The 12,793-nt window shown below is 43.9% G+C and overlaps 1 protein-coding gene and 1 non-coding gene across 3 annotated transcripts in view; both read right to left on the minus strand.

Annotated features, from left to right (window-relative positions):
• The window catches only part of gopc (golgi-associated PDZ and coiled-coil motif containing), a 32,119-nt gene extending 29,683 nt beyond the window's left edge, over window positions 1-2,436 (minus strand). For both annotated transcript variants that reach the window (XM_078399615.1, XM_078399614.1), the window contains exon 1: window positions 1,939-2,436. In XM_078399615.1, the coding sequence (XP_078255741.1) occupies window positions 1,939-2,208 (270 nt within the window). In that variant the 5' untranslated portion in view covers window positions 2,209-2,436. The remainder of the gene's footprint in view (window positions 1-1,938) is intronic.
• Window positions 2,437-6,129: 3,693 nt separating this feature from the next.
• On the minus strand, window positions 6,130-6,201 carry trnac-gca (transfer RNA cysteine (anticodon GCA)). The gene has a single exon. It is a non-coding gene; the product is annotated as a tRNA-Cys (tRNA).
• Between the last annotated feature and the right edge of the window lie 6,592 nt (window positions 6,202-12,793).

Genomic DNA, 12,793 nt, shown 5'->3' on the forward strand with positions numbered 1-12,793 from the left:
AATGCATGAATGTCTTATCACAGTAGAATAGTGCTGTTTCGTTATTAATGAGAAACATACTCATATTTTGGTCATACAGAGCAGAATCAGGCCCTTTGACCCATCCTACTGGCAATCAAGTACCTATCCATACTAATCTCAATTTCCAGCAAATAGCCTGAAGCATTCTTAATCATGGAGTCTCAATCCACCTCTAAATACTTCTTACATGGTGTAAGCATGCCTGCCTCCACCAGACTTCAGGAGTGTGTTCCAGATTTCAGCCACTCTTTTCCTCGAAATCCCAAGCTTTAAACTTAACCATTCTTCTCAATGATACCACTGTTAAGGGGAAACGTTCCTTATTACCACTCAATCTGTGGCCCTCATAATTTAGTATACACCCAAGGCTTCTCTCTTCTAAAGAAAACAAACTCAGACTTTCCAGTCCCTCCACGATACTGAAATGCTCCTTCCCAGGCAACATTCTGGCAAATTGCCTGTGTCCTGTCCAGTTACCCTCTTGTATTTAATGAATTTATAAAATGCTTTGGATTTTCCAAAGCATTGGTCTTAAATCACGTTTATTTCAGACACTAAAGGATATATTTACTGTTCAAGTAACTTGAGATTTTCCACCATATTTCTGGGCAACAGCTGAACTGACTCCAGAACAGACTTATTAGAGATTACTCTAATATATCACAATAGTAGAGGTTATCAACATTGTCAATTGAATGTTGTCAGCACAACAATCTGGCACTTTATGTAAATAAGACCAAAAGGCTGATGTTAACTTCAGGAAGGGAAAGCTAAAAATTTGTGAACCTGTCTTCAGTGAAAGCACAGTAGTGGAGAGTCAACAGCTTCAAGTCCCTGGGCATATATTTCTTTGAAGATCTATCCTGGGCCCAGCACACTGATACAATTACAAAGAAAGCTCATCAATCCCTCTACTTAGAAGATTGAGGAGATTCAGTATGTCATCAAATGCTCTGTCAAACTTCTACGAATGTATGATAGAGAGCATACTCACAGGTTGCATCGTAGCCTGGTCCAATAACACGAACGCTCAGTAACAAAGAGACTGCAGAAAATGGTAGACATTGCCCCTTCCATCATAAGTACTGACCACCCCACTACTGAAAGGATCTACAGGAGGCACTGCCTCAAAAAAGCAGTTAAGTACCATCACTACCATCGGAAAGAATGTACATGAGCCTGAGAACCTGCGGTTGCTGCGAATACAGATTCTTCCCAGCAACCATCATGCTCCTCTTGAACACTGCCCAACACCAAATTTCTCAGCAACTATGATCTATTACGGACTTTGTTTTGGTTGCACTATTGTACTTCAGTTTTCAGTCATTATGGTCTACTTAGTACTGACACATCACTGATTATTAATTTATTATATTATTAATTATTATATATTTCTTTGTGTGTTATTGCATCAATGGACTTATAAAGATGCAGCAAGAATGTCATTCACTGTTGCCGGTACATATGACAATTAAACTCTCTTGACCTTTAACAATTGATACATAGGCTCTGTAGTTGGACGTGACAGAGCACACCCTCAGTCAAGTTTTGAATTTACACAGTCTCTCATCATAATTATATCTCTTATCTGCCCTCGCGTACAGATAAACTGTATTAAACATCACCCTACACCGGGTAACAATGATTTGGGGCAGGGACTACACTGAGGTGTTGATATTTTGGCCTTCACCCTAAGTCGGGATGCTGTTGTGCACAGGGCATGTTGTGACATTATTACACTGACAATCATCTGCAAGGTCTGCAGTCACAAATCCATTAAGTACACAACCCCATCCAGATGGAAATACACTTGCTCGCCCTCAGTTTGGGATGTTGTTGAGTACTGCCTTAATTTAGATAGGAATACATTATCCCTGGCCCCGGGTCGGGGACGCCGCATTAAAACACTGCCCTCACCTCCAGTTTGTGGTTGATCTGGAAGACGGTCTGCGCCTTGTGGCACAGCTGTGCGAAGCAAGAGCTGAGCGCTGTCATCTTCTGGCGGCCCTCATACGTGATCTCGGACTGATCGGGGTCGATCTCGCCCAGCAGCAGGTCCACGTCCACGAAGGCCTTGTCGAACTCCTTCTCCAACACTTCCAGCCAGCGGAACATGGAGGGGCCGGGGCTCGCCCTCGCACCTGCCGCCGGCACCGCCGCCGCCGTGCCCCCAGTCATAGAGGCCATGTTTGCCGCTGCGATGGGAAGAGAGCGCGGGCGGCGGTTGAAGGAAACCCTGATCTCTCTCTCTCTCTCTCTCTCTCTCTCTCTCTCTCTCTCTCTCTCTCCCCCTCTATCTCTCTCTCTCTCTCTCTCCCCCTCTATCCCTCTCTCTCTCTCTCTCTCTCTCTTCCTCTCAGCGGCACCGCCTCCAGTTCCGGTTGTCAAGGGCCGGAGCTCGATTGCTCCCTCCTGCCACCTCCCCGCAGCCAGTGGCCGGCCGAGTGATCGAGCGGTTGCCGTGGAGACGGGGGACGTGTGTGTGTGTGTGTGTGTGTGTGTGTGTGTGGGGGGGGGGGGGGGGGGGAGATGTGTGGCGTCACCAAGCGGGGGTGGGGGGTCTGAAGGGGATTGACAACATTATCAATGTAGCTTGTAAAAACAGGTGGACATGGGGGAAGATGATTATAAGAGAGAATACTGAATTAACTCGTTATTTTCCTACACAATTTAGATCGATGAACCTTCTGAGAATTGCTGTAAATAGCTAGCAGGTTCTCTTGGTTTGTTTCAGTTGGTCTATTCTATACAATATTATTCCATTCACAGGCTAGAAACGATTGAGACTCCCAATTCCAATTTGTAATCTTTACACACAATTCCAGTCTAAAAACATAGTAGGAGAAATAAATATTGATGGTTTCTAAAATGTAGGTTAACGTATTTAATTTTCAAATATGAAACCTGCATGCAAAGGTAGGATATTCCATTAAGATACATTGTAATAGAGGTTATTTTTAAAGAATAAAAGTTATAAAACCTGGTTGGCTAGACAAGAGCTAAAGGGCCTGTTTCTGGGCTGTCTGACTCTATTTCTAATTTTATCACACTATTTCAGTAACCATTGTAAATTGGTAATTGTCTATATTGATATTTCTGGCAACAATGCATCAGCTGTTGAGATCAATGTCTTTTAAGCCTGCTTTGAACAGGCAAACAAACCTCCACCAAGTCATATCGCCCCAGTCCCCACTGGCTCTGCCCCATACATCTTGGCAGAAGAAATCAGATCTGCTTTCACAAGGGTAAACTCTCAGAAAGTGGCCAACTTGGATGAGTACATGATGGGTTCTTAACTCGTGCATTGACCAAATGGCCATGATAGTACCTAACATCTTCAACCTTTCACTTCAACAGTCAACTGTTCACACCTGCTTCAAGGAAACCCCCATCATTCTAGTTCCTAAGAAAACTAAAATAACCTGCTTCAATGGCTACCATCCTATAGCATTAGCATCAAACATAATGAAGTCCTTTGAAAGATTAGTAATGGCCCTAATGAGCACAAGTCTCCCTTGCAATTTGTGTACAGGAAAAGAAGATCTACAGAGGCTGCCATCTATCTTGCATTTTGTTCATCTCTGGATCATCTTGACAATAAAAACACAAGTCAGAATGCTATTCATTGACAACAGCTCAGCCTTCAACACTTTCAATACTGAATAAGTTCTCCTCTAATCTGTTGGACATTGATCTTGAGGCCTCCGTCTGGAATGCTTTCTTGATTCCTGACTGGCAGACCTCAGTTGGTTAGAATTGGTCATCATATTTTCTCCATCCTGACCATCAACACTGGTGCTCCTGAGGGTTGCGTGCTCCCTTCTCTACTCCCAGTACAGCCATGACTGTATGACCAAGTACAACGTCAACCCAATCTTTAAGTTCACTGTTGATAGCATTGTATTCAGCCTGGTCAACAATAATGAGACATAAAAGAGATTTACAACCTCATGTCAAACAACCTAGCCCTTAATGTCAGCAAGATGAAAGGTCGCTGACCTAAGGAAGAGAGGGGTGAACACCTCCTTATCAAAAGAGCTAGTCAACAGCTTCAAATTCATAGGTATCCATATCACCAACAACCTGGCCTGGTCCTTTCACACTGATGCAACTATTGAGAAAATACATCAATGCCTTTACATTTTGAGAAGATCTGGAACGTCCAGGAGGCTTCTCTCAAACTTTTACTGATACGCTATGGAAAGCATTCTTCAGACTGAAGAAAAGTCCTAACCTGAAATGTCACTTATCTGTTCCCTCCACAAATGTTGCCCGACCCGCTAATTTACTCCAGCACATTTTGATCAAGATGCCAGCATCTGCAGTTCCTTGTGTCTGCACAAGAACACGTGATAGGGGATAATATATTTGGATTAATGACTATCTAACAAACAGCAGGAAGTCAGGAAAATTGGTAATTTTCAAATTGGTCTTCAATCTGTTGTGGAAGTTCTAGTGCAAGTAATTATTGGGGTAATGGCCTTCATTTCATGAGATATACAGAATAAAAATAAGTAATGGGATGTTGCAGGGCACATGTGAGGCTCCCTCTGGAATGCCATATACAATTTTGTCTCCATATTTACGGAGGGTGCAGAGAAGGTTCACTGGGTTGAGTCATATGATGAGGGGATGGCATGAAGAAATGCTAAACAGGTTGAATCTATTTCATTGGAACATTAAAAAAAAGAGATGATTGTATTGAAATAGAAGATTCGGAAGCGACTTAATAGGGCAGATGATGAGATGGTTTCCCCTGTTCGGCGTATAATTGAACTGGGGGCATAGGTTCAGAATAAAGGGTTTATCCATTTTAGGAGAGAAGGTAGGATTTAGGATCTAATTGAATGCAGAAGAGGTTCAAAGGGACAATTAGCTTACTTCTGCTGCTAATAAAAGGTCACAAAGTGCTGGAGTAACTCAGCGAGTCAGCCAGCATTTGTGAAGAGATGGATAGGTGATGTTTCGGAAAAGGACCCTTCTGCAGAATAATTTTAGGGGGAGATGAGAAAGGTGCAGCACGAGGCTTGGGTTTCCTTAGTTTTTCTTGATTTATTGTGTCCTCTACAGTGAGACAAGATCCAAAGTTTGAAGAAGGGTCTCAACCCGAAACATCACCCCATTCCTTCTCTCCAGAGATGCTGCCTGTCCTGCTGAGTTACTCCAGCTTTTTGTGTCTATCTTCGGTTTCAACTAGCATCTGCAGTTCCTTCTTACACAAAATATTTAGGTAAAGTTTCATGCTTCTACAATTCAGAAGGCTCCAGCCCCAATCGAAGGGCCAAATGGCCTCCTCCTGCACCTATTGTCTATTGTCTATGTGTGCAAATCTATCCCACTTATTTATAATGTTTTGCCGAGTGAAGTGACTGATATCCTAGTTTAGAATTTCCTTTATTCTGTTGATTTTACAGCTATCATTTGTGTATTATTGTATATGGGGAGTTGATTATTGCACAAGCAACGTTTTTATTTAAAATCATATTCACACGTCAACAGGTACTTGTAATAAGGGCAAAGCCATTTCTAAGTCTCTTTATTTCAGCTTTTCCTTTGCTTTAGCTTTTCCTTTGCTTTTCCTTCGGCCTTTCCAAACTTATTTTCTGCAATACAACGCCAGTGTCCAGAAATAAATGTGCAGTACTGGTGTGGAAACAAGGAACTTTACCATAAAACGGACAGAGTGGCAGAGTAACTCAGCGGGCCAGGCTCTGGTGAACATGGATAGGTCACGTTTCGGATCAGGACCCTTCTGCAGGGAGATGATACAAGGGGGAAGAATGCAATACTAGGCTTGAAAATACCAGGATTGGCAAGAAGCTTCATTGAATTCAAGAATAATTGAAAAGATGAATTAAAGCTTGATTTAAAGGATACACCAAGGAAAGTTGTGAAGGAAGATGAAGAGGCAGAGGATTAGGGAATTCCAGGGCTTAATGCCTCAATAGATTATCAGACCAAATTTAAAATACAGATTTAAAATAGTGGACATTGTGCATTTGAAGTTTGGTTCATTTTACACGAGGGGGGGGGGGTTGTAATTTAAACGTAGTTGGTGGACATAAAACTGAAATGCAACCTATTCCATAGTTGTGAAAAGACCAATAAAGGGGGCACCCGGATTTGAACCGGGGACCTCTTGATCTGCAGTCAAATGCTCTGCCACTGAGCTATACCCCCCGACCGCTGCGAAACCTTCCTCTACTCCTTATGACAAGTAATGGGTATTTCCGGCCGTGGTCCGCGGGCTGCGCTCGTGGCTGGAAACGATTCGTTTGTCTTCAACGGATTAACCGGCGGCCTGGCGGCGGCGGACCCGCACACCTTTAATGGAAATTTATCCAGGATTACTCCTGTGGTGCAACGGTTCCGCGCGCCAGTCAACCGTCCGCACTTCCTGAGGGAATGTTATATTTTCACAGTTGTGTAGTTAGACAGTTGTTGTTTTCAAGCTATGTGATTCTCCAGGTTACTTTGGGGTTGACGCTTTTCACTCGACCGATCCATTGGCGTCTGCCCACTGCCTGCGGCTTTCTGCCCCACTCCCCACAACACGTTTCATTGCTGCGACCTTCCTCGTCGCGATGCAGATCAAAGATACTAGAGGAGCAAGATAGACCACTCCACCCTACAAACCGTAGTAGGTCATGGGTACCTTTCAGCGCCATTTTAGTAAGCAGGTTCTTGGTGTGCTGGACTGGGCAGTGTTCACAACTCTGCGATTTGTTCGTATAGAAAATGTTTGCAAACAATTATTTTTGTTCAACTTCTTGGATAAAGTTGACATTTATAACTATTTCTAGAAGAGTTGCAGCTTCGTGATCTTTAAACTTTGGATGTTACTGATTGAATATTTGCACTAGAGTAGAGATCCATTCCGTCTGTATCAGGCCAATTGATCATATTTAATGAACTATTTATTCACAAAATGCTGGAGTAACTGAGCAGGTCAGGCAGCATCTCAGGAGAGAAGGAATCTCACCCAACCAGTCTCTACCTGCAGTTGTACAGGGCCCTAGTGAGACCGCACCTGGAGTACTGTGTGCAGTTTTGGTCTCCAAATTTGAGGAAGGATATTCTTGCTATTGAGGGTGTGCAGCGTAGGTTTACTAGGTTAATTCCCAGAATGGCGGGACTATCATATGTTGAAAGACTGGAGCGACTAGGCTTGTATACACTGGAATTTAGAAGGATGAGAGGAGATTTTATCGAAATGTATAAGATTATTAAGGGGTTGGGCATGTTAGAGGTAGGAAACATGTTCCCAATGTTGGGGGAGTCCAGAACAAGGGGCCACAGTTTAAGAATAAGTGGTAGGCCATTTAGAACTGAGATGAGGAAAAACCTTTTACAGTCAGAGAGTTGTGAATATGTGGAATTCTCTGCCTCAGAAGACAGTGGAGGCCAATTCTCTGAATGCATTCAAGAGAGAGCTAGATAGAGCTCTTAAGGATAGCGGAGCCAGGGGGTATGGGGAGAAGGCAGGAACGGGGTACTGATTGAGAATGATCAGCCATGATCACATTGAATGGCGGTGCTGGCTCGCAGGGCCGAATGGCCTCCTCCTGCACCTATTGTCTATTGACCCAAAACGTCACCCATTCCTCTCCTGAGATGCTGCCTGACCTGCTGAGTTATTCCAGCATTTTGTGAATAAATACCTTCGATTTGTACCAGCATCTGCAGTTATTTTCATACACTATATTTAATTTCTCTGTTTTAATATTTAATATTTGCTTTCTCTGTTAATTTTAACTTCACCTCCACGAGCTGTATCTCTTTTTGCTTTATTTTAAAAAGTCATGGAAGCACAGCAGAGATTACGCATTATCAAACAATAGAACTCTACTGTATCCACAATATAATTGAAAAGACATTTAACTTTATACTTAGAGCCAAGAAAATTTGAATTGGTGAATTGATTAGTTAAAAACACTTGACAGCCACTAAAATGACCAATGCTGCCTAACGTGGCACAGAAGCATGAATCCAATTCGGATAGAAACAGTGATGGAGTAAATCACCGGGCCAGGCAGCATCTCTGGAGAAAAAGGGTGGGTGATGTTGGAACCCTTCTTCAGACAAGGGGGGGGGGGGGGGGGAGGTGAAGAGCTGGTATAAATCCGGACCTGATCTTTTCATTGGTTAGCTGATACGCGAAACAGTGCAACCCCTGTATATCTTGCACACAAAATGATGTAAATCTTACAATGAATGACAGAAATAAAAAGTGTTATCCTTGTTTATGAAGTTCATTTTTGATTGATTTAAAATTGAGGGGGTTGGTGCAATATACTGCTGCCCACAAATGTGTCGTTATGGGATATTCACATTTGAAAAATCCATAAATCACAAAACAAACAAGAAGATGCTTATGTTATTTGACCAACTTATCAGTTGAATTTAAATATGATTTTTTTACAGGTTGTAGGGTAGTGGGTAAGGGTAGTGTTAATGCATATAACTCACTTTTCACAAAAGTGAGGGTTAGCACTATATTGCACCAACCCCCTCAATTGTATGTTAAATTCAAAACTAAACTATAGTATTTTAGACATAATCTATGTCTAAAGTTTGTTAGACTATTTGGTGACACGTCAAATCTCTTTAAGCTTCTCAGAAAGTACAGGTGCTGGTGTGGCTTCTTCATGATTGCATCTATGTGCTAGGCCCAAGGATTTGAAGCTGCTAACTCCCTCAACTGCTGACACCAATGAAAACTAGCACGTGGTCTCCTGACTTCCTCTTTTTGATGTTTTCTACTTTCTTGATTTTGTTGACATTGGGAGAGTGGTTATTGTTAATGCACTCAATCATGTATTCTATTACTGTCCTGCACCCTGACTAGTGATTCAGTCAACAACAGTGTCATTGGCAAATTTGACGACAACATTGAAGTTGTGCTGAGCCACACTGTCATGTGTGTAAAGAGAGCCTTGAGATGTACCTGTGTTGATGGTCAATGAGGAGGATATGTTGGTACTTATCTGCATTGAATAAGACAAGAGATAATAGATGCAGGAGTAGGCCATTCGGCCCTTCGAGCCAGCACCACCATTCAATGTGATCATGGCTGATCATTCTCAATCAGTACCCCGTTCCTGCCTTCTCCCCGTACCCCTGACTCCGATATCCTTAAGAGCTCTATCTAGCTCTCTCTTGAATGCATTCAGAAAATTGGCCTCCACTGCCTTCTGAGGTAGAGAGTTCCACAGATTTACAACTCTCTGACTGAAAAAGTTTTTCCTCATCTCTGTTCTAACTTCCCTTATTCTTAAACTGTGGCTCCTGGTTCTGGACTCCCCCAACATTGGGAACATGCTTCCTGCCTCTAACGTGTCCAACCCCTTAATAATCTTATATGTTTCGATAAGATCTCCTCTCATCCTTCTAAATTCCAGTGTATACAAGCCTAGTCGCTCCAGTCTTTCAACATACGACATTCCGGGAATTAACTTAGTAAACCTACATTGAACGCCCTCAATAGCAAGAATATCCTTCTTCAAATTTGGAGACCAAAACTGCACACAGTACTCCAGGTGCGGTCTCACTAGGGCCCTGTACAACTGCAGAAGGACCTCTTTGCTCCTATATTCAACTCCTCTTGTTATGAAGGCCAACATTTCATTGGCTTTCTTCACTGCCTGCTGTACCTACATGCTTCCTTTCAGTGACTGATGAACTAGGACACCCAGATCTCGTTGTACGTCCCCTTTTCCTAACTTGACACCATTCAGATAATAAGGTTTGCTGTTGAGGAAATCAAGGGTCCATTTGCAGGGGGAGGAACTGAAGCCAAAGTCTTGGAGTTTGGTAGTGCATATGGAAGGGATAATTGTGTCAAATGCCAAGCTGTTGGCAATGAACAACAGCTTAATGTTTGTGTTCCTGTTTTCCAGTTGTTCCAGATCCGAGTGGAGAGCATTGAGCAGCATTTGCTGTTGACCTGTTGTAACAATAGTCAAATTGAAGTGGAAGCAGATCATTTCTGAGGTAGGAGTTGATTTGTGGCATTAAATGCAAAAAACCTTTATTGTCACTGCACAAAGTACATCGAAATTAAAGCAGTCCAGATGATGCAATCACACACAGCAGACAGTACAAAGGATAAACCTTTATCCATAATAAGCTAAACCTAATCTACTGAATTAAACAAACTGACCTCTAATACAATATAGACAAAACAATTACAATACGGTCAAGGCAGTGTACAGTGCAATCAAGACGGCAAGTTATTGCACAGCAATGAGAGCTAACATATTGCAAATGCATCGGTAGTGCCGTTTTAAAAAAAATAAAAGAAATAATGTAATTAAATATAAGGTGTGGTCGGGTATAACATGTAATAAGTTTAGCAAATGTTAAGCAATATAAGTGCATTAGGATGTAAACATGTATTAAATTGAGGCTTATGTTTTCTGACAAGTAACTGACAATGTTCCGATCAGTTCCGTTCCTTCCATTCAGTTTTATGTGAGTGTCTGGCAGTGTTCAGCTCACGTATGATGCTGGGGTAGAAGCTGTTTTTGAGTCTATTAGTCCGTGATGTAATGGACCTGAACCGTCTACCAGAGGGCAGCAGTTCGAGCAGCTGATGACCAGGGTGGGAAGGATCCCTCAGGATGTTGGCTGCTCTGCTGAGGCAGCGGATGAACTAAAGTTCCTCTAGAGAGGGCAGTGGGCAACCAATGATTTTCTTTGCAGAGTTGATGACCCTCTGAAGGGCTTTCTTGTCTGCCTCTGAGCTGCTGGTGTACCACATAGAAATACAGTACGTCAGCACACTCTCGATGGTGCAACGGTAGAAAGTCACTAGCAGCTGCTCTTGCAGGTTGTTCTTCCTGAGGATCCTCAGAAAGTAGAGCCGCTGCTGTGCCTTTTTGACTGCCACTATGGTGTTTGTGGTCCAGGAGAGATCCTCAGCAATATGCGTGCCCAGGAACTTGAAGGCAGGGACCCTTTCCACACAAACCCCGCTGATATGCAGTGGTGTGTAGCCCGTATTGTGTCTTCGGAAGTCTATTATGAGTTCTTTTGTCTTGGAAGGATTCAGAGCCAGATTGTTTTCCGCACACCATCCTATCATTACCAACCCCTCAAAGCACTTCATCATGGTGGACATGAGTGCGACTGGATGGTAATCATTCAGGCAGGTCACCATGCTCTTCTTGGTGGCACAGTGGTGCAGCGATAGAGTTGCTGCCTTACAGCGTTTACAGCGCTGGTGATCGGGGTTCGAACCTGACTACGGGTGCTGTCTGTACAGATTTTACGTTCTCCCCGTGACCTGCATGAGCTTTCTCCATCTTCAGTTTCCTTCCACACTCCAAAGACTTACAGGTTTGTAGGTTAATTGACTTGGTATAAATGTAAATTGTGCCTAGTGTGTTAGGTTGGTCAGTGTGGACTTGGTGAGCCAAAGGGCCTGTTTCCATGCTGTGTCTCTAAACTAAACGTACAATAGTTACCCTTTTGAAGCAGGTGGGAATGTTTGTTATTGCACTCTAGTGTTTTTTAAACTACTTCACTGCAATCTTTGCACCGTTCGGCTTTTTTATATTTGTCATTCTGTTTATTGCTGTATTTATCATTACCATGTACACTATGTACTATGTACTATGTACACTATGTACATGAGTGCGACTGGATGGTAATCATTCAGGCAGGTCACCATGTTCTTCTTGGCGGCACGGTAGCGCAGCGGTAGAGTTGCTGCTTTACAGCGAATGCAGCGCCGGAGACTCAGGTTCGATCCTGACTACGGGTGCTGCACTGTAAGGAGTTTGTACGTTCTCCCCGTGACCTGCATGGGTTTTCTCCGAGATCTTCGGTTTCCTCCCACACTCCAAAGACGTACAGGTATGCAGGTTAATTGGCTGGGTAAATGTAAAAATTGTCCCTAGTGGGTGTAGGATAGTGTTAATGTACGGGGATCGCTGGGCGGCACGGACTTGGAGGGCCGAAAAGGCCTGTTTCCGGCTGTATATATATGATATGATATGCACTCTATGAGCTTCATTCAAACAAGGAATTTCATTGCAGTCCGGTGTATGTAACAATAAACTAACCTGAATCTGCAGTTGAATCTGAATCAAGTCAAGTCAAGTCAAGTTTATTTGTCGCATACACATAAATGTGCAGTGAAATGAAAGATTACCCACAGTCCAACAACAAGAGCAATAAAAATAAGCAATAACACACACAATCAAACAAAAAGAAACATCCATCACAGTGAGTCTCCTCCAGTCACCTCCTCACTGTGATGGAAGGCCAGAATGTCTTTTCTCTTCCCCTGCTGTCTTCTCCAGCGGTCAGGCTGCTGTAGTTGCCACGTTCCAGGCCGCGCCGGACGGTGAAAGGTCCGCAGCGGGCCGACCCAAGCCCCGCGATCCGGGGCGGGCGAAGATGCCGCCGCTGCCGCTGCACGTCGGGGCGGTCTGGGCTCCCGACATTGAAGCCCCCGCCGGGCTGAGAAAATCCCGCGGCCTATTTTAGGCCGTGCCAGACGGTGAAAAGTCCGCGGCGGGCTGACCCAAGCCCCGCGACTTGGGGCGGCGAAGACGCTGCCGCTGCCGGAGCTCCCGATGTCGGCCCCCACCCAGAGGGCTGCGAGCTTCCGTCGTCCACGCGGCCGGAGCCTCCACAGGCGAGTCGCAGGTGGAGGCCGCCAGCTCCAGGGATTTGGCCGTTGGTAGGCTGCAGCGGGAACGGAGACATGGCCCAGAGCAAAAGGTCGCGTCTCCGTTCGGAAGAGACAACTTTACATTTGTAG

Source organism: Rhinoraja longicauda, chromosome 5, assembly GCF_053455715.1.
Source record: "Rhinoraja longicauda isolate Sanriku21f chromosome 5, sRhiLon1.1, whole genome shotgun sequence".
In the NCBI taxonomy this organism is placed as follows: Eukaryota; Metazoa; Chordata; class Chondrichthyes; order Rajiformes; family Arhynchobatidae; genus Rhinoraja; species Rhinoraja longicauda.